The 22,607-nt window shown below is 50.1% G+C and overlaps 1 protein-coding gene across 3 annotated transcripts in view; it reads right to left on the reverse strand.

Annotated features, from left to right (window-relative positions):
* LOC144805972 (NACHT, LRR and PYD domains-containing protein 12-like) overlaps positions 1-22,607 on the reverse strand; it is a 443,316-nt gene that overhangs the window by 195,571 nt on the left and 225,138 nt on the right. For all 3 annotated transcript variants that reach the window (XM_078672434.1, XM_078672432.1, XM_078672433.1), the window contains one exon: positions 6,579-6,749. In XM_078672434.1, the coding sequence (XP_078528560.1) occupies positions 6,579-6,749 (171 nt within the window). The remainder of the gene's footprint in view (positions 1-6,578; positions 6,750-22,607) is intronic.

The following is a 22,607-nucleotide window of genomic DNA, read 5'->3' on the forward strand; positions in this document are numbered from 1 at the left end:
CAAAAGGTGGGCCCATCAGCCTGGTGAGGACCACATTGAGGTTCCACACTGGAGCTGGTGGCGTTCTTGGGGGAATTACTCGTTTCAGACCTTCAAGGAAAGCCTTAATGGCAGGCACTCTGAAAACAGAGAGATGTTGCCTGTTCTGAAGATAAGCTGCTATGGCAGATAAATATATCCGAATGGAAGTGTACGCTAGATTGCACTTGTAGAGATGTAACAGATAGCAAATGATGTTAGGGATAGATGCATCCAGCGGGTTTATGCCATTGGCTGTACAGTAAATGACGAAACGCTTCCATTTCGCAGCATAGCATGCTCTGGTAGTTGGCTTCCTTGCCTCCTTGATGATGTCCATGCATTCTGGAGGTAGGTGAAGATAGCCAAACTCTAGGACTTCAGGAGCCAGATCGCCAGGTTGAGTTGTTGCGGATCTGGATGCTGAATGTCTCCATGGTTCTGCGTCAAAAGGCTGGGCGTTAGGCGCAACCTTTGATGCGGAACCACCGAGAGTTCTAGAAACGTGGTGTACCATGCTTGGCGCGCCCACGTTGGAGCAACCAGGATGAGTGTCAGCGAGTGCTGCCTCAGTTTCCTTGCCACTAGCGGTATCAGAGGGGCTGGTGGAAAAGCGTACGCAAATTTGCCTGACCAGTTCATCCATATCGCATTCCCCTGCGACTGTGGGTGAGGGAACCTGGCGGCAAAAGTGTTGGCATTTTGCGTTTTCTTTTGTGGCAAACATGTCTATCTCCGGATGACCCCACTGCTGGAAGTACGGGCGGAGTACTGATGGATGTATCTCCCACTCGTGCATCTGATGGCGGTATCTGCTGAGCAGATCCGCCATCTGATTGTCCTTGCCCGGGAGGTGTTCTGCCATGAGGAAAATGTTCCTCTGAATGGCCCACTTCCACATGCTCTGAGCCAGATGAGACAGCTGCGGCGAGTGGGTGCCTCCCTGCTTTTGAATGTAGTACATCGCCGTCATGTTGTCCGTCCGGACTAACACTACTTTGTTGCACAGATGCACATTGAAGGACTTGAGCGCCATGAAGATTGCCATCAGTTCCAGATAGTTGATGTGCATCTTCTGTTGCTGCGTCGTCCATAGTCCCTGCACAGTGTAAGTGAGCAGATGAGCTCCCCATCCCTGGAGAGATGCGTCCGTTGTCAGGATAATCTGCGGCACTGGCTCTTGGAACAGTCGGCCCTTGCAAAGGTTTTGTGGATTCCACCAATGCAGAGAGTTGTACGCTCGACTGGTAACCAACACTAGGTCTGTTAATTGTCCTCGAGCCTGTGTCCACTGATTTGCTAAGCACTCCTGGAGCGGACGCATATGTAACCGTGCGTGAGGGACTATGAAGATGCAGGAGGCCATCATGCCTATCAACTGCATGAACACTCTCGCTGGAAGGGAGTGTTGCGGTCTGAACTTTTGGATCAGAGACTGTATGCTGTCTATCCTGACCTGGTTCGGCTGAGCCATGGCTGTCAGGGTATTGATTGTGGCACCCAGAAACTGCCGGACGTGTGCCGGTTGAAGGTGCGACTTTGGGGGTGAATGGTAGTTGACATGTCCGCGGCGCACTGCTCTTCCGACTTGGCTTGAACAAGCCAGTCGTCCAGGTAGGGGTAGACATGGATGTTCTGCCTCCTGAGGTGCGCCGCTACCGTCGCCAGACACTTGGTAAACACTCTGGGGGCGGTCGTCACTCCGAAGGGTAGGACTTTGAACTGATAGTGCCTGCCATGGATAGTGAACCTGAGATATTTTCTGTGGGACGGGTGTAGTGGTATGTGGAAATAAGCATCCTTGAGGTCTAAGGTTGCTAAGAAGTCCCCTTGGTTTAGCAAGGGAAGAATGTTGCAGTGTGAGCATATGGAAATGCTCTGACAGTATGTACAGGTTGAGGGGACGCAGGTCTAGAATGGGCCTGAGAGAACCGTCCTTCTTTGGGATAAGGAAGTACAGGGAATATACCCCTGTGCCTTCCTCCTCCACTGGCACGATCTCGATTGCGCCTTTTTGCAGCATCACTACTACCTCCTGCTGCAATAAGTGCAAGTGCTCTGCGGACATAGGCCGTTGCCTTGGTGGAATGTTGGGTGGAGTGGATTTTAACTCTAGACAATAACCGTACTGGATAAGTTGTCTTACCCACCTGTCTGTGGTGATATTTGTCCAGACTGGCAGGAACTGCTGGAGTCTCCCCCCAACAGGTGTTAAGTGGTCGGGGGGCAGTGACAGTGAGTCACTGTTTGTTTGGGGCAGAGGAACGTGCGTTGTTGTTTCCTCTGCCACGGCCTCTGGTGCTGTTTCCTCGATAGCCCCCCTTGTTCTGTTTGGGGTACGAGGACTGAGCTCCACCTCTATTGTACTGAGATTGTTGCCCCATCTGTCCTCGGGTGACTCCACGTGCACCTGAGCGACGAAAAGTGTTGCCCCTAAATTGTTGGGATTGAAGGGCCCCCATAGACTTAGCTGTCTCGTTGTCCTTCTTAATCTTTTCGAGGGTGGTGTCAACATCAGGACCAAACAGTCTATCAGGATTGACGGGCTGGTTGAGTATGGTCGTTTGGATGTCTGGTTTAAAACCTGATATGCGTAGCCACGCTTGCCGTCTCAGCATAACGCTAGTGTTGATAGCCCTAGCTGCTGTGTCTGCTGCATCAAGTGCACACTTTATAGCTGCGTTGGAGATGAGTTTTCCCTCTTCTATCAGCAGTTTTGTACCCTCTTGAAACTGCGGAGGCAGGTGTTGTAAAACTTGTTCTAGGGTGTCATAATTCGACCTATCATAGCGTGCCAATAGTGCCTGTGTATTTGCAATGCGCCAGAAATTGGCAGCCTGCGCAGCTACTCTTTTGCCCCCAGCCTCAAGCACTTTGGACTCCTTGTCTGGGGGAGGAGCTTCACCCGTCGTCTGGGAGTTGGCCCGTTTTCTGGCATTTGCGACCACAAGAGAGTCCAGTGGCAGCTGTCCCCGAATGTATGCAGGGTCTGCAGGTGCTGGTCTGTACTTCTTTTCAATGCGTGGATTGACCACCCTCGCCCTAGTAGGTTCTTTAAAGATTTCCGCAGCATGCTTAAGGACACCCTTGAGCATAGGAAGAGTCTTGACTGTCCTTTCAGAGACTGAAAAAGTGTCAAACAGGAAATCTTCGTCCACTGGGTCAGCTTGCATGTCCACATCATGATTAGCCGCTGCCCGTTCAAGAAGTGCATGAAATCCTGCAGAGTCTTCTGTGGGGGATGCACGTGCACTGAAAGGCTGTGGGTCTTGTCCCACATTCTGAATACCCTGATCACCCACATCGTCATAAGGGTCTTGTTGTGCATCGGGGTCATTGTCAGGGTCATTGATGGGGAAAGTGTATTGTTCCTCTTGCCCATATTCCTCCCCCTCAGAGTTGACAGGGGAAGGAGTTGGACTCCTTCTAGGAGTAGGTTGAATAGGCTCAATGAGGGCTGGAGAGTCCTGCAGAGGTCTTTTCTTCTTTAGTGGAATCACATAGGAGTCCACTGGTCGGGAAGTGATCTTTCTTTTGTAAAGGCTCAACTTGCCCGTGTCAGCGTCGATAAAACGTTCTGAATCGTCCCCTGAGTCGTGTTGTCGACCTAGCAGACCAGCAGACGTGGATGAGTCCGATGTCTTTGGCGCCGTTCTTGGCGCAAAGGCTTTCGGTGCCTCTTTTGGCGGCAGAATAAAGAGAAGTTTTCCAGTCGGCTTTGACGGCATGTCTATCGGCTTCTGGGGCAACGGCGCCGGAGCCGACGTCGCAGAGTCCTTCTCCCGAATTCTTTGTAGGGAAGAGGCGATGAGGGATGCGTCGCTCACTGCGGCACTTGGCGCCGACGAGGAGGCCTTCACTTTGCTTCCGCTTCCGACGGCTTGTAGGCCCTTGGTAGTGTTAGTCGATGACACAGAGTCTTTGGACCGATGTGTTGAGCCCCCGCTCTTCGATCCGTGTTGTTTTGCAGTTTCCGCAGGCACTGCAGACTTGTCTCCGACTTTTTTGGACTTCGACGGCGTTTCACCCGTCGATCCGTGCTGGGCGACCGTCTAGAGGACGTTTCCCCTGTGGACGGCTTCGGCACTGTCAAATCGACAGACTTCTTCGACTTCTGGTGACCGGAGGTCGACGGAGTCGATGAGGTAGCAGGCTTTGGCGTCTTAATCGGTGCGGCCGCCATCTTAGGTGCACTCGAGTCCATAAGTTTCGGTTTCGTTTTCGGGTCGGCCATTTTAGGCGTCGTCGATAACGATGGTTTCGGTTTCGATATGGGCTGTGCAGCAAGTATGTCCGTGGCCGGGCCTGAAGGCGGGGCCGTGGCTTGCGGTACGGGGTCTTGGGTAAGGCCGAGTGGCGAACCCGTGACCCGAGCCTGATCTTCGTAACTTTCGGGGCATAGCTCTTCCCCTGAGCTATCTTCCGCGGCCCCATAAACTTCTTCGACGTCCCCTACCTCGTCGACGTATTCAAGGCCTTGATCCACGACTCCCTCGTCGACTTCCGGATCGGCCTCAATCTCCGTCTCGGGCGGGGAGATCTCAAGATGATGGCTTAGGCCCTCCTCTTCTTGTTCGCCGAAGATGTTATCTGGAGCCGGGGCCGTCCGTCTGGCTTCAAGGCGCACCGCGCGCCGGAGCTTGAGCGTCTTTTTCGACCTGAATCTTGCGCAGGCCATGCAGTTGTCCTCGTTATGGTCTGGCGACAGGCATTTGTTGCAGACCGGGTGTACATCGATATGTGGGCATTTGGACCCACAGACGGGACAGTATTTAAACGGGCTCCGCTCCATGTTGAGTAGTCGTGGTCTTGCTGCGATGAGAAGGCCTCGCTGTCCGAAGAGTAAAATCGACTCCGCAGATTCCGACTCAAAGAAACGGGATAAAACACGAGACCGTACGCAGACAATACCGACGTAACGAAGGCCTTTTGGCCTTAAATAGTAAGTTTTTTCTCGGTTCCGACAGAGAGACGTCGAGACCGCATCCGAACCCAATGGCGGAAAAAAACAATCTGGGGATGGAGCCGATGCCCATGCGCACTGTAGTCCAGGGGAGGAGCCACCTATCTCAGGATACTTCGAAGACTCTTCCAGGACAACAATGTGCGATCATCCGGACCCAACACTAGGCGGCGATCTAATGCAAAGATGTGAATTTAGCAGCCCACATGCCTCGAACATCATACAACAAGTGACATCATACCTACAAAAATGTGAGAAGTGAGCAGCGCACATCAATGTGCAAGTGAGCAGTGTGAGCAGCGCACAATGTAAGATGTGAGCAGTGTGAGCAGCGCACATCAATGTGAGAAGTGAGCAGTGTGAGCAGCGCACATCAATGTAAGAAGTGAGCAGCGCACATCAATGTAAGAAGTGAGCAGTGCACATCAATGTGAGAAGTGAGCAGCGCACATCAATGTGAGAAGTGAGCAGTGTGAGCAGCGCACAATGTAAGATGTGAGCAGCGCACATCAATGTGAGAAGTGAGCAGTGTGAGCAGCGCACATCAATGTAAGAAGTGAGCAGCGCACATCAATGTAAGAAGTGAGCAGCGCACATCAATGTGAGAAGTGAGCAGCGCACATCAATGTGCCTGCTGTCACTGCAGTCTGGAAAAACATGGAACGCCTGATAGAGCTCAATAGAGACCCGTTTTGAGGCCTCCTTTAAAAAACTGCGGATCCTCAGTACCGGCGGGACCCAGCCCACTTAAAGCCCTGACTCTAAGGAATTATTGCTGCAACTATTCAATAGTCAGACCAGCAGCTGTCATGGCCAGAACTCTCTGATCTGACACTTTAACTCCTCCCACTGTCACCTGGTTTCAGTCCTGATGTTGTTGGAGTGCAGGGCCGCATTCATTCATTCATTCCTAGTTTTACACTGACCTGTCTGGTAGATAGTTTTGATAGTAATGTTTCATCTTGGCCTACATTCACCTCCCGCCCCCCCCCAACCGCGGCCCGTGGAGGGAGTTACGGTGGGGGAGGGAGGCGGGGAGGGGGGAGGGGCAGGGTGGGGGGTGCGAAAAACCGACATATGGATAATCGCAGGTAAGTACACAATTTAATTAATAAAACGAAATTTGTAGCGCGCACTGCATGGCAAAATACAATGCTGTGCGCGCTACAAATTTCGTTTTATTAATTAAATTGTGTACTTACCTGCAATTATCCATATGCCGGTTTTTTGCACCCCCCACTCTGCCCCTCCCCGCCTCACCGTAACTCCCTCCACGGGCCGCGGCTGCCCCCCTTCCTTCTCCCCCACTGCAAACAATTAATAGACACAGCTGGATGTAGGAACTCATAATCTACAGGAAATTAAACGTATGGCAGCAGAAGCAGACTCCTTAAAATCTGCATCCTTTTGGGGACATTCTCCTAATCCGTGCACTCGGGGTGCGGATACCGCCTAAAACAGGCTTCAGAGAGCGGACCCTCAAACCTGCATGTGAGACTAACATATGGAGGAGAGCGGCTGCACTCAGTCAATGAATACAGAGGAAAATACAAAATGCAGATGAGGCAGATTAGGCCCCCCCCCCCCTGCTCCTTACTTGATCTTCTGCAGCCGGGTGTCCGGGCGCTTCAGGGCCTCCGAGATCAGGGTCGCACCAGCGTCACCCAGTTCATTCTGTTTCAAGTCCAGCTCCAGCAAAGAGCGGTTGGAGGGAAGGGCGGCGGCCAGCGCTGCACAGGAAGCACCGGTTATCCCACAGAAAATGAGGCTAAGAAGGGGCAAGAAAGAGAGGGAATTAAAACATTAACGATTCGAAGGATTTCTTACTAACAGTATTAAAAAGAAGCTATAAATACCGAGAACAGCAGCTGTGCAGGCCCAGAACTCTCTGGTCTGAGGTGGACAAGAAACACTTGAACTCCTCCTACTACATGAATTTATGGAGGACCTTGGGCCCACGTATAAAAGCACATATACCATCTCTTAGTAGGGCAGCTCATGGGATCGATTCCTTTAGTAGACGTTTCGTTCACAGTCACATTAAATCAGTTATACACATTTACAATGCAAAGGGTGTCCCCGCGGTGGGGTTTGGTGCGGCAATCTGGGGGTACAAGCCTTGCCGTTCAATTCCAGTTCCTGAAACCAAAATGTAAAGAAAGCGATCAAGAATACCCCAGAGTGTCCCAGAGGAAATTGTCCATGAAGAAATGGGAGCAGATTTTATAAGTGATTTTGTTTGACTCCGTCCAACACTTCTTTGGCTCTCAATACGGCTTAAGAGTGAATTGGAATTTAACGGGATGATTGTGACTGATTGGATACATTTGGAACTAAGTCATCGCATTCCTTGGGTAAAACAACTCTGGGGGAGTTGGGTAAACTACAGTTATTTAGTCCCCCAGAGCTAATTAGCAAATCAGACAGAGGCTGGGTGGAAGAGGCTTTTAGATTAACTACTGTTGAAGCGAGGCTACAAGTGGCTCAATCCAAAGATGGTTATAAGCACTTTATAATCGTGAAATCCCATCGTAGAAGACTACTGTAGGAGGCTGGCTTAGTATATGGTGCACACTTATTTAAGTGAAGTACCCTGCACTAATCCAGACAACCCTTACGGTGATTTTAGTGATCTTAGACAACCTTACAAAGCTCTCCAAGTGGTAGCTGTGGAGAGCAGCCTTCAGGCTTAGTCCAGGAGGAGTGTTACGCAGCTTGTTTTCCCAGAACTAATCATATAGTGTAGGTTAAATGAAAAAGAGCCACACAGTGTAGTTATAAAAATATGTAATTATTATAAACACTCACTAACACGTTGCAATATCTCTTACCTAGAGATATAATCACAATACACACATTCCTTCAATAATAGAAAACCTAAATAGCACCAATACGCAGTGGCCTCCAGGGGGAGAGCAAACCATATACTAATAAACTGGAATGCGAATCACAGCCTAAGTCTAGACTGGACCCAGAAGTCGCAGAAGAGCCTCTGACCCAAGGAGCCACTCAAGGTAAGTACCCAGGAGCCCCACGGAAGCTGTGTGCAGAGTTGGAACACAACTGCGTGCTCAGTACAAGTCAATGGGTAAGTCGTGGTTGCAGTTTTTGAGAAGAAGGACCCTGAAGACTGAAGGTTGGAGAGAGTCACCCCATCCATCGATACCCCAGGAACCAGGATACCTACACCAGGGAAGCCGGGTGCATAGGTGCGAAGTGACATCAGAAACCACTATAGACCACAATGGAGGACTTCAATGAAGATGAGTGAATGAATGAAAAGGTATTTGGTATAGCGCTTAACTACCCGGAGGCCTCGTAGCACTGAGGTAAGAAGGGCAGAGTAAGGCCGGTCGCAGAGCTAGACAAGCATTCCAAACAAGTGGGTTTTTAAATGTTTACGGAAGACAAAATGATTGTTGTTCCCCCGCATGGCCTGGGGGAAGGGAATTCCACAGCTTAGCAGCAGTGAATGAGAGAGCGGTCGCCCCATCTCACCTTCATTATTTTCTTGTTGGTGGCCAAGAGAACTAGAGTGTAAAGTTCTATGCGGGAGGTAAGGAGTTACTAGGGGGTGCATGATCGGTGGACCGGTTTTTCATATGGCCTTATGTGGCAGACACATAGCTTTGAACTGTATCCTGGCTGAGATCGGAAGCCAGTGTAGTTGTCTCAGTACTGGTCTTGCCGATTGCCATCGTGGGATCTGAATAAGCATCCGTGCAGCATAGTTCTGGGTCACCTGCAGTTCATTTATTTAGGGAGCTCCAAGGTACAGAACATTCCCGTAATCCAGGCGAGATAGTACGAGTGCTTGAACCATTATCCTTCTCTCCTGGAAGGGAAGGAGGGGGATAATTTTGCGAAGCATTCTCATCAGTCCGTAACAGATTGCTGAGAGTGCTGTTGCCTGGTATGCAAAGTTGAGGGAGCTGTCGAGCCACATGTCAAGGCTCTTTATCTGTGGCTTGGGGGGGGACCCAAACATGGCGGCCACAGGGGGAGAGAGGCAGTGGGAGTAGAATTATCCAACAGCATGATCTCTGTTTTGTCTCCATTAAGTCTAAGGTAGGAGAGCTCCATCCATCCAGCCACAGCCAGGTAGGGGCTCAGGGAGCTAAATGATCCCTCAGCGTGATGTAAAGACACCACTAACTGGGTGTTGTCTGCATAGCTGACGATCTTAATATCAAAAAGATGGATGACCCTTGCCAGAGGCCGCATGTAGATATTAAAGAGCGTCGGGCTCGGAACCCCACAGCTCAGAGGTAGTCTGGAGGACATCATATCCCCCCTCGAAGAACTGAAAGCAGCGGTCGCTGATGAAGGATGAGAACCATGCCAGTGCAGCGCCCGACACTCCGATACTCTTGAGTCGGTGGGTCTAGATGGTATGACGGACCTCGAACGCTGCACTGAGGTCCAGGAGGATGATGGCCGCCACTCTTCCCTCATCCACCAGCTTCATTGCCTCTATCAACAACAGTGCCATGTTGCGGGCGAAAACCTGTTTGTGAGATGTCCAGCAAATTGTTGGATTCTAGAGGATTAACCAGAATGTTAATATGTTTTTCCAGCAATTTGCTCAACCAGGGGAGAAGAGAAATTGGACAGTAGTTGGATAGGTTAGACTGAGCCGAACTTGGCTTCTTCAAGAGAGCCCTAACCATCGCACATTTCCACGAAGAAGGGACCGAACTGGATGTGATTGAGCAGTTCGAAACATCAAGGACCACTGGACGGATGGATTCGATGATCGCAATAAGATGTTGCGGTGGAGCCGGGTCCAGTGGGGAGCCTGAAGTCACCTTGGAAGCTATCCGATCTAATGTATCTACATCTAAAAGATGCAATTGTTCCAGCACAGGGACGGAGCCTCCCGTCTCAATTTCCGCTGGGTCAGGTGGAGTGAGGGGGAAAGCTGTATAAATAGTTTGGACTTTTGAGGAGGGGCAATGAGAGACTTCGCTATCCGGAAGATCTCTTTTGGGGAATTTGCAGCTGTGCTGATTTTAGTCTCATAAAGTGGGCTTGTGCTGTTTTAATCTCAGCTTGCAATAAGCCTAATAGCTTTCCTGTAATCATCCTTCCTAAGTTGTGAGGACTGCTGCCACTGGCAAAGAAGTTGAAAGTGTCTGGTGGATACTGTTAGAAGGGGCAATCCCAGAGGGGCAGGGTATGCTCTCCTGACCACTCCGTGAACCACCTCTCCCACAAATGCTGCCGAGCCTTAACGTGAGGTCCTCACTGGGGAGGACTTTGTGTATAAAATCGTACACACTGAGCCCACCCCACACTTAGGATCAGACACCACACCGTGGATCTCAATCAGAAGTTCTTTATCAGCAGTAAGAATTACGTAATACGAACAGGTATTTACAGCAATCGAAGGATCGTAAAGTCTCGGTAAAGGAATAGGGAAACGGGACAGTCTCAGTATCAGGCCAGTACGGAGTGTACCCGGCGCACAGCTCTCAACCCTCGAGCCGGGGGGTACGAAAGATGGTGATCGTACTAGCGACTGTACTCACTCTTCTTGCCAGGTCTTGGTAGCGTTGATGGTCCAGCCGGACCAGAGTACTCCTTGAGCCACGACGAGGTCAGCAGGGCTCGATCCGGAGTGTCGGAGTGACTGTTACTTCTGGAGGAGCCGCGACAACGTCAGCAGGGCTCAGGAAGGTCACGAATGTCCTTAGTTCAAGGATGAGCCGCAACGAGGTCAGCAGGGCTCCGAGGTTCCCAGTCCTTCATGAGGATGAGCCGCGACACCGTCAGCAGGGCTCGAGGAGTTACAGAGTTCCGTCTTCAAGATGGCTGAGCCGCGACCAGGTCAGCAGGGCTCTCTTGTCCAAGATGCAACTGCCCGCTAGTTCTAGGGCGACCCTCGATATAGTCGAGGTGCTCTTTGATGTCGGGACCCTCGCAGGCGGAGATCTCATGCCTCGGGGCTGGTCGTGGGAGTTTCCCGTCGGCTGGCCCTTTGATCCTTTAGAAGATGCGTCCGGAGATTCCCAGACGCCCAGCAGGGTCTGGAGCCAGCTCTCGGGGAGGCCAGAGGTGTGAGCGAAACCAGCCCACAGGGGAAGACCAGAGGTGTGACAGAAACCAGTCTCTCAGGGGAGGCCGGAGGTGCCACCGAAACCCTTTGGTCTTATCTACTCAGGAAGCCCTCTCCCCCTCAGCCGGGCAAGGCGCGGTTGAGCCCTAAGTTTCGCTAGGGCCAGGGTCAGGCAAGGGCTAAGGAGTCAGGGACCTCGGGGAGGGTAATGGCTGCCAGGGGCCCGGTAGGAATGACGGGATCGGGGCGCCGGGAATGGTGAAATGCAGGGATGGTCGCCCGTTGCCAGGGTCGTGTAGGGAGCGGGGTGGACATGAAACGGGCGGCCAGGGGTTACTGTGGTGCAGGGTTAACTGTCGGGGTACTGTGGAATGGGAGGGATCCACGCCACGAGGCCAGGTCCAACAGATACCAAAGGTGTATTCAGGAAGAAAGGTACCTGTAGCAGAGGAGACAGTCTGTACCACTCAGGAGTGATCAGGAGGCACGGAAGACGAATCTTCACCGAAGTCAAAAGATGCAAGAGTGTTGACTGTGAGCTTGGCGCTGCAGTTGTGCAGACCAGGTGAATCTGTGGAAGACCCCGAGCGGTTCACAAGCTGTCCCATGTCAGATGTCGAGAGCCAGAGGGTCGGTGACCCCCGGAGCACCAAAAGTGTGGAGGGCACCCCGGAGGAGCCCTACCGTGGATGGAATCATACCTCCAACTCCAGATACTGTGTAGGGGTATGATTCCAACAGGTTTGATGCCAAACATGCCCAGGTTTGTACCAGCCAGGTTAGAGATGGTCATTGTGTAATGACTCGTGACCCCTCTATGTATCGTAATGGCTGATCCACTTACAAAGCTTGGAGAATGGACTCTGGGGTTTGTAGGGGTGTCCTGCTCATGCAAGGGCACATGCACACTTATAACAGAGCACTCTGCCTTTGGGACTGAAAGACCTACTAGGGGGGTGACTTATAGGTTCTAAGTCCAGTGCTGCTAGATATAGGGAGACATATCTTTTGTGAGAGGTGAAAGCACCAATCACAGAGGCTGCAATGGCAGGCCTGAAGTCAGGGTTTGGAGGGTCTCTTGTGGGTGGCATAACATGCTGCAGCCCACGGAGGACCCCTGGTGCACCTATGCCCTAGGTACTTCGCTAACCCTAATAAATGTATATGGGCCTAATACAGACGACCCCAAATTTTACACCATGTTTGGCCGAATCTATAAACTTCTACAATCCACTATTATCTGGGGGGGGGGCTTTAACTTTCCACTGGATCCGAACATGTATAGGTCCGGGACCCCGCTGGGACAGACTAAGCAAGCAGGGTGCTTAAGGAGGGAATGAGTGACTGGGAGCTCAATGATATATGGTGCATCCGGAAACGGGAGGGCACATTTATCACGATCACACATATGTGGTCTCGCTTAGACTATGGGCTGGTAACCCGGGACGTCAATAATTGGACACAAACTGAGTCAGCTACCCTGAATGCTGTCGCATCACTCCCCAGTGTTGCTAACTTTGAGACTGCCGAATGAGGCCTCATGAACTGAGAGGTCTATGTGTAGCTAGAAAGCTCAGACAAGGGCAGAGTCCAACCTTTAACAACATGGTAGATATTTTAGTTGAGCATGATGTAGATAAGGCATAAAACCCAAATCAAACATGTAGTGCAGAGGGGGCCATCCCGCAACAGAAGACCCCACTGATGACCATCAGGGGGACACTGATGATGACGTGGCTGAGGACCAGGTGCAAGTAACCTAGGACTCCATGGGACTGGAGAAGGAAGGATCCAATCCAGACCCCAAGCAGGCCTAACCTTGAGCACAGGAGAGGAAGGTCACCATCCAGTGAGTCCAACCAATCTGGTGACTCAATAGGGTCCAATGCCTCAGCTCTAGGGAGGATGACTTCCCCTCCGAGAAGAGAGCATACAGCTGGGATGAAGGAAGTAAATCTTAGGATCAAGAGGCAAGAGATTGCCCTCGCAAAAGTGACCCTGGTCTTGAAAGAGAGAAAAAGTTAAGTGGGTTAGAACCCACTGGTGGCAGCAACATCCCTAAAGATAGGGAGAGGTCTTATGACCATAGAAACCTGAATAAGATTGTCCCTCCCCATCAGGTTGGGGATGACATCCACAAATGGATAACTGTTTTGGAGAGGGCCTGCAAAGTACAGCAGGTACCCCAAAGTCAGTGGGCAGCAATTTTGTGGCTCTCCTTTGCAGACAAAGGTAGAGACAAGTTCCTCACTGTCAGAGAAGAGGATGCTGACAATTACACTGTCCTGAAGAGTGATCTGATGGATGGGTTTGGCTTAACCACTGAGCAGTACAGGTTGCTGTTCAGAGACACCCAGAAGGCACAGACTCAGGACTGGAATGACTTTGTAGATTGTGCCACTAAGGCTCCGGAGAGCTGGCTGCTGGGCAGTAAAGTGTGTGACTATACAGGATTGTATAATCTGATCATGGGAGAACAAATTCTTAATAATTGTCAGAACCAGTTGTTGCATCAGCACCTGGTGGACTCTGATCGGACCTCTCCCCAAGAATTGGGAAAGAAGGCAGACAAATGGGTCAGAACCAGGGTGAAGCAGAAGGTCCAGAACCAAGGTGGTGACCAAAAGAAGCAAGATCAAGAGGGTGGGGAGAAAGGTATAGACCAGAAGTCTTCGCCAGGTCCCCAAAAAGCTTCTAATGAGGGGGATCCAAGAAATCCAAAAAGAAAGAAGGTCCAAAGAAACCTTGGTGTAATTTTTGTAAAAGTAATACTCACTACCCCAAAAAGGAGCAGCTCCAGCCACCATTGCCCCTAAGGCAACTGTTCCCCCCCTAGTTCAGCTAATAGTGGTGGTTCTCAACAGAAGGGTGTAGTAGGGTTGACCCTGGGAACTGAAGTGGATTCTGGCCTAGTCAGAGTACCAACTCAAACTGTTCTTGTCTGTGATGTGGACATGGCTATGTCACCCTAGGCACAAGCTTCAAACGCTGAGTCCCAGCAATAATAAACAATATCGTTCGTACTGTAGTTTAATTGGTGATCTTTAATTCTTTTTTGCATCACTTTTTTTTCTTTTTTATGTTCCAATCAGTTCATATTAGGCGTAAAAACAAATAATTTCAATGCATTTCGGTGCACTGGGCACCTTCATCAGGAAAACGCCTGAAAATTAAACAAATAACCCAATATGTAATCAAAAGATTTCATCTCTATCTCTAAATTCAAAAAAACATATTCATTCATTATATACTTTATACCCCTCAAGACGAGAAATTCAGTAACTCGTTTTACACTGATCTTATTTCGAAGCGTTTCATCGTGTGTAACACTCGTAACAGGCTTAACCTTCACGTTGTAAACGTTAACTCATGTGTCTTAAAATATTTCCCGCTGCCTACCTAGGCGTTCATGTACTACGTTCCCCGTTCTATTCATCGGTGAAAGATGCAATTCAACCTCGTATCTCACCTTAGTTAAACCAGGATTAGTATCCGTTACAAGCAGCGTCTCCGCTCCATGCTACGCTGTTGATTCAAACACGATTCTTGCGCATGCGCACCTTCAAGAGGTGCCGAGTTTTTTTCAAAAGATTCTTCAACCTTAACTTTATCAAGTACAATTCTCTCTACTACGTTACCTTCACTGTGCGTGATCAATCTTGCGAGTCCTAGGCTCACCACATGGTTAATTCAAGTGCAGTTACATGATCAGTTATACAGTCGTAAAATGTAGCAAATCTAATTGATTCATAGTTACACGTGCAGTTATCTATTATAGATAGCAAGTAAACTCCATTCTTTCATTGAGCCCATTGGGTTTCAAACTGCATAAGTGGTAAATCCAATAGTTTTCCCTTTGTAAGAGAATTTTCTTATTCAGCGGTCCATCTTTTTTAGGTACTATTTCTAACACGCAAGCCCTCAATTGGCTGATGTTATGTTTTTTTGTCCATAAAATGGGCTGCTACTGTGGATTTCAATTGCCCTGTTCTTATATTGCTTTTGTGCTCATTCAGGCGAGTCTTAAATTTCCGTTCTGTGTGGCCCACATATCCCTGTCCACAAGGGCATTTCAACAAATAAATAATGTTGGTAGTGTCACATGTGGCATTAAGATTCAGCGGAATTTTGTATCCTTTCATCGGGTGTGTAATGCTTGCACCCTTCATTATGTTATGACAATTGGTGCAGTTCAAACATGGTACTGTGCCTCTGAATGTGCTTTTATTTGGCCTCTCTTTAGGAGTTTAACAGTTCTCCTATGTTTTTACCTCTGGTAAATGCAATGAATATGCTACTTACCAGTATGCATCTGTTCTTGGCATGTAGGGCTGCTAACATTCATATCTTTTGCATTAGATCGCCGCCTAGTGTTGGGTCCGGATGATCGCACATTGTTGTCCTGGAAGAGTCTTCGAAGTATCCTGAGATAGGTGGCTCCTCCCCTGGACTACAGTGCGCATGGGCATCGGCTCCATCCCCAGATTGTTTTTAGCCATTGTGGCAGAGATGGAGTGTAAGGTGTAAAGGATGTCCATGCTAATGATTGTATACAAGAGTATGTCTGCAGCTGCGACAGGCACCGGGGAGGAGGGCGGGCGATATGAATGTTAGCAGCCCTACATGCCAAGAACAGATGCATACTGGTAAGTAGCATATTCAGTTCGAGGCATGTGGGCTGCTAAATTCATATCTTTTGCATAGAATACAAAGCAGTCCCTCCATTAGCGGCGGTTGCCCGTGCCAGCTGCAGAAACTTGAAAGAGTGTCTTGAGAACAGCCTGTCCTACAGCAGCTTGCTGCTTGGAATGCACATCAACACAGTAGTGTTTTGTAAAGGTATGTGGTGTAACCCACGTGGCTGCTCTGCAAATGTCTTGTAAAGGAATGTTCCCCAGGAAAGCCATGGATGCCCCCAATTTGCGTGTGGAGTGCGCCCCTGGGGGTATTGTTAAAGTATGCTTCGCTTTTTGAGAACAGATTTGAATGCACTTAACAATCCACCTGGCTATTCCTGCTTTGGAAATAGGGTTGCCTTTGTGTTGTGGTGAGAAGGCAACAAAAAGTTGTTTTGTTTTCCTAAAGTGTTGTGTCCTGTCAATATAGTACATCAACGCCCTCCTAACGTCCAAAGTATGGAGCATTCTTTCCGCCACCGTTTGTGGGTTTTGGAAGAATGCAGGCAAGTCAATAGTTTGGTTGAGATGAAACTGTGACACCACCTTCGGAAGGAATTTGGGGTTAGTGCGTAGTACTACCCTATTTGGATGAATCTGTATGAATGGCTCTTGTATTGTGAGCGCTTGCAGCTCACTGACACGTCTCAGTGAAGTGATAGCAATAAGGAAAGCCACTTTCCACGTTAGGAACTGGAGTTCACACAAGTGTAGTGGCTCAAAAGGTGGTCCCATCAGCCTTGTGAGGACCACATTGAGGTTCCACACTGGAGCTGGCGGTGTTCTTGGGGGAATGACTCGTTTCAGACCTTCAAGGAAGGCCTTAATGGCAGGCACCCTGAAGACAGAGAGATGCTGCCTGTTCTGAAGATAAGCTGCTATGGCAGATAGATGTATCCGAATGGAAGTGTACGCTAGATTGCACTTGTAAAGATGTAACAGATAGCAAATGATGTTAGGGATAGATGCATCTAGCGGGTTATGCCATTGGCTGTACAGTGAATGACGAAACGCTTCCATTTTGCAGCATAGCATGCTCTGGTAGTTGGCTTCCTTGCCTCCTTGATGATGTCCATGCATTCTGGAGGTAGGTGAAGGTAGCCAAACTCTAGGACTTCAGGAGCCAGATCGCCAGGTTGAGCTGTTGCGGATCTGGATGCTGAATGTCTCCATGGTTCTGCGTCAAAAGCCTGGGCGTTAGGCGCAACCTTTGATGCGGAACCACCGATCGTTCCAGAAACGTGGTGTACCATGCTTGGCGCGCCCACGTTGGAGCAACTAGGATGAGTGTCATCGAGTGCTGCCTTAGTTTTCTTGCCACTAGCGGTATCAGAGGTGCTGGTGGAAAAGCGTACGCAAATTTGCCTGACCAGTTCATCCATATCGCATTCCCCTGTGACTGTGGGTGAGGGAACCTGGCGGCAAAGTGTTGGCATTTTGCGTTTTCGTTTGTGGCAAACAGGTCTATCTCCGGATGACCCCACTGCTGGAAGTACGGGCGGAGTACTGATGGATGTATCTCCCACTCGTGCATCTGATGGCTGTATCTGCTGAGCAGATCCGCCATCTGATTGTCCTTGCCCGGGAGGTGTTCTGCCATGAGGAAAATGTTCCTCTGAATGGCCCACTTCCACATGCTCTGAGCCAGATGAGACAGCTGCGGCGAGTGGGTGCCTCCTTGCTTTTGAATGTAGTACATCTCTGTCATGTTGTCCGTCCGTACTAACACTACCTTGTTGCACAGATGTACATTGAAGGACTTGAGCGCCATGAAGATTGCCATCAGTTCCAGATAGTTGATGTGCATCTTCTGTTGCTGCGTCGGCCATAGTCCCTGCACAGTGTAAGTGAGCAAATGAGCTCCCCATCCCTGGAGAGATGCGTCCGTTGTCGGGGTAATCTGTGGCACTGGCTCTTGGAACAGTCGGCCCTTGCAAAGGTTTTGTGGATTCCACCAATGCAGAGAGTTGTACGCCCGACTGGTAACCAACACTAGGTCTGTCAATTGTCCTTGAGCTTGTGTCCACTGATTTGCTAAGCACTCCTGGAGCGGACGCATATGTAAACTCGCGTGAGGGACTATGAAGATGCAGGAGGCCATCATGCCAATCAACTGCATGAATACTCGCGCTGGAAGCGAGTGTTGCGGCCTGAACTTCTGGATTAGAGACAGCATGCTGTCTATCCTGACCTTGTTTGGCTGAGCCATGGCTGTCAGGGTATTTATTGTCGCGCCCAGAAATTGCCGAACATGTGCTGGTTGAAGGTGCGACTTTGGGTAATTCAGCGAGAAGCCCAGATTGTGAAGGAGGTGAATGGTAGTCGACATGTCCGCGGCGCACTGTTGTTCCGACTTGGCTTGAACGAGCCAGTCGTCCAGGTAGGGGTAGACATGGATGTTCTGCCTCCTGAGGTGCGCCGCTACTGTCGCCAGACACTTGGTAAACACTCTCGGGGCGGTAGTCACTCCGAAGGGTAGGACTTTGAACTGATAATGCCTGCCTTGGATAGTGAACCTGAGATATTTTCTGTGGGACGGGTGTAGTGGTATGTGGAAATAAGCATCCTTGAGGTCTAAGGTTGCTAAGAAGTCCCCTTGGTTTAACAAGGGAAGAATTTGTTGCAGTGTGAGCATATGGAAATGTTCTGACAGTATATACAGGTTGAGGGGACGCAGATCTAGAATGGGTCTGAGAGATCCGTCCTTCTTTGGAATAAGGAAGTACAGGGAATATACCCCTGTGCCTTCCTCCTCCACTGGCACGAGCTCGATAGCGCCTTTTTGCAGCATCACTACTACCTCTTGCTGCAATAAGTGCAAGTGCTCTGCGGACATAGGCCGTTGCCTTGGTGGGATGTTGGGTGGAGTGGACTTTAACTCTAGACAATAACCGCACTGGACAAGTTCTCGTACCCACCTGTCTGTGGTGATGTTTGTCCAGACTGGCAGGAACTGCTGGAGTCTCCCCCCGACAGGTGTTAAATGGTCGGGGGGCAGTGACAGAGAGTCACTGTTTGCTTGGGGCAGAGGAACGGGAGTTGTTGTTTCCTCTGCCACGTCCTCTGGTGCCGTTTCCGCGATAACCCCCTTTATTCTGTTTGGGGTACGAGGACTGTGCTCCACCTCTAGTGAACTGCGATTGTTGACCCATCTGTCCTCGGGTGACACCACGTGCACCTGAGCGAAGAAAAGTGTTGCCCCGGAACTGTTGTGACTGAAGGGCCCCCATAGACTTAGCCGTTTCGTTGTCTTTCTTAATCTTTGAGGGTGGTGTCAACATCGGGACCAAACAGTCTATCAGGATTGACGGGCTGGTTAAGTATGGTCATTTGAATGTCTGGTTTAAAGCCTGATATGCGTAGCCACGCTTGTCGTCTCAGCATGACGCTAGTGTTAATAGCCCTAGCTGCTGTGTCTGCGGCATCAAGTGCACACTTTATGGCTGCGTTGGAGATGAGTTTTCCCTCTTCTATAAGCAGTTTTGTACCCTCTTGAAACTGCGGAGGCAGGTGTTGTAAAACTTGTTCTAGGGTGTCATAATGCGCCCTATCATAACGTGCCAATAGCGCCTGTGTATTTGCAATACGCCAGAAATTGGCAGCCTGCGCAGCTACACTTTTGCCCCCTGCCTCAAGCACTTTGGACTCCTTGTCTGGGGGAGGAGTTTCACCCGTAGTCTGGGAGTTGGCCCTTTTTCTGGCATTTGCGACCACAAGAGAGTCCAGTGGCAGCTGCCCCCGAATGTATGCAGGGTCCGCAGGTGCTGGTCTGTATTTCTTTTCGATGCGTGGATTGACCACCCTTGCCCTAGTAGGCTCTTTAAAGATTTCTGCAGCATGCTTAAGGACACCCTTGAGCATAGGAAGTGTCTTGACTGTCCTTTCAGAGACTGAAAAAGTGTCAAACAGGAAATCTTCTTCCACTGGGTCAGCATGCATGTCCACATCATGATTAGCAGCTGCCCGTTCAATGAGTGCATGAAATCCTGCAGAGTCTTCTGTGGGGGATGCACGTGCACTGAAAGGCTGTGGGTCTTGTCCCACATTCTGGATTCCCTGGTCACCCACATAGTCATAGGAATCCTGTTGTGCATCGGGGTCATTGATGGGGAAAGTGTACTGGTCATCTTGTCCATATTCCTCTCCGTCAGAGTGGTCAGGGGAAGGTGTTGGACTCCTTCTAGGAGTAGGCTGGATAGGCTCAATCAGGGCTGGAGCGTCCTGTACAGGCCTTTTCTTCTTTAGTGGAATGACATAGGAGTCCACTGGTTGGGAAGTGATCTTTCTTTTGTAAAGGCTCAACTTGCCCGTGTCAGCGTCGATAAAACGCTCTGAATCGTCTCCTGTGTCGAGTTGTCGAGCTAAAACACCAGCAGACGTGGACGATTCCGATGTCTTTGGCGCCGTTCTGGGCGCAAAGGCCTTTGGCGCCTCTTTTGGCGGTAGAATAAAGAGAAGTTTTCCAGCCGGCTTTGACGGCATGTCCATCGGCTTCTGGGGCAACGGCGTTGGAGCCGACGTTGCAGAGTCCTTATCCCGAATTCTTTGTAGTGAAGTGGCGATGAGGGATGCGTCACTCACAGCGGCACTTGGCGCCGACGAGGAGGCCTTCACTTTGCCTCCGCTTTCGACGGCTTGTACGCCCTTCGTAGTCTTAGCCGTTGATGCAGCAGCCGTAGACGCAGAGTCCTTGGACCGATGTGTTGAGCCTCCGCTCTTCGATCCGTGTTGTTTTGCAGCTTCCGTAGGCACTGCAGACTTGTCACCGACTTTTTTGGACTTCGACGGCGTTTCCCCGGTCGAGCCAAGCCGGGCGACCTTCTTAGAGGATGCCTCCTCCGTTGACGGCTTCGGCACTGTCGAATCGACAGTTTTCTTCGACTTCTGGTGACCGGAGGTCGACGGAGTCGATGAGGTAGAAGGCTTTGGCGTTTTTGCCGGAGCGGGCGCCATCTTAGGTGCACTCGAATCCGTAAGTTTTGGTTTCGTTTTCGGGTCGGCCATTTTAGGCGTCGTCGATACCGTTGGTTTCGGTTTCGATATGGGCTGCGTAGCAAGTGTGTCCGTGGCCGGGCCTGAAGGCGGGGCCGTGGCTTGCGGTGCAGGGTCTTGGGTAAGGCCGGGTGGCGATCCCGTGACCCGAGCCTGATCTTCGTAACTTTCGGGGCATAGCTCATCCCCTGAGCTATCTTCCGCGGCCCCATAAACTTCTTCGACGTCCCCTACCTCGTCGACGTATTCAAGGCCTTGATCTACGACTCCGTTGTCGTCTTCCGGATCTGCCTCGACCTCCGTCTCGGGCGGGGAGATCTCAAGATGATGGCTTAGGCCCTCTTCTTCCTGGTCGCCGAAGATGTTATCTGGAGCTGGGGCCGCTTGTCTGGCCTCAAGGCGCACCGCGCGCCGGAGCTTAAGCGTCTTCTTCGACCTGAATCTGGAGCAGGCCATGCAGTTGTCTTCGTTATGGTCTGGCGACAGGCATTTGTTGCAGACCGGGTGTACGTCGATATGTGGGTATTTGGACCCACAGACGGGACAGTATTTAAACGGACTCCGCTCCATGATGAAAAGTTTCGGTCGTGTTGCGATGAGAAGGCCCCGATGTCCGTAGAGTAACTCGACTCCGCAGATTCCGGCTCAAGGAGACGGAAGAACTCGAGACCGTACGCAAACAATACCGACGTAAAGAAACGAAGGCCTTTTGGCCTTAAAGAAGCTATTTTTTTCTCGGTTCCGACAGACGTCGAGACCGCATCCGAACCCAATGGCGGAAAAAAACAATCTGGGGATGGAGCCGATGCCCATGCGCACTGTAGTCCAGGGGAGGAGCCACCTATCTCAGGATACTTCGAAGACTCTTCCAGGACAACAATGTGCGATCATCCGGACCCAACACTAGGCGGCGATCTAATGCAAAAGATATGAATTTAGCAGCCCACATGCCTCGAACACAGTGGTTCTTCTTGGAATACTCCTTTGAAATCCGGTTCCAATTGGACTATTTGCCAATTTTTTCGAATGATCTTTTTGAAGTTTGTGCTTATGTTAAGAGTACTTGCTGACACATGTGATTCTTTTTTCTTTGGTTTTGGGTATAGCTGTTAGCAGCTCAAATCTGGTTTTACTATCTGTCCTTGTCCGTGATTCTCTAATGATTTTTTGCGGATAGCCTCGAGCTTCAAATCTTGCTGCCATAATGTTTAATTGTTGTTGACATGTGTTTTCTTCTCAGACCAACCTTTTCACTCTAAGAAACTGGGAGTATGGTAGATGCGTTTTCAATGATTGAGGATGATGGCTTTGGTATCGCAAAAAGTCGTTTCTATCAGTTGGTTTGCGATATATGTTAGTGATGAAAGTTGTTCCTGCTTTAGTGATTTCTACATCCAAAAATTGTATTGTTGCTTTGTTTATGGTCCACGTGAACCCAATTCTGTCGTTTTTGGTGTCCAATGCTTCTAGTTTGTGTTTTAGTGACTGTCACTTTCCATATTAAAAAGATGTCGTCAATGACCCTCATGAACATTTGTATAAATATGACTGGTGTGCCTGTTTTTCGCCACTGACGGTCAATCTGTGGATGGATTTTTGCTACTGCCATCCTCAGGTAGTGTCCACATTCAGGGGCAGATTTACACGGAAGTGCTGCAGCGTGGCACCGCAAGCCCTTTGGCTGCGCCACGCTGCGGCACTTCCGAAGCACAGGGATGCAACATATTTACAAGAATATGATGCATCTCTGTGCTTCCCCCTGTGCTGGCGCGCAAACTGCAGCCATGTCCTCTCCCACATTTCCTCCTTCTCCATGAATTCCCTCACTACCACTCACCAACGATGCACCTCACCTCTCTTCATTTTGTTATAATGCTACTCATTGTTTACTCACGCTCCG

Source organism: Lissotriton helveticus (assembly GCF_964261635.1).
Source record: "Lissotriton helveticus chromosome 1_1 unlocalized genomic scaffold, aLisHel1.1 SUPER_1_unloc_37, whole genome shotgun sequence".
In the NCBI taxonomy this organism is placed as follows: domain Eukaryota; kingdom Metazoa; phylum Chordata; class Amphibia; order Caudata; family Salamandridae; genus Lissotriton; species Lissotriton helveticus.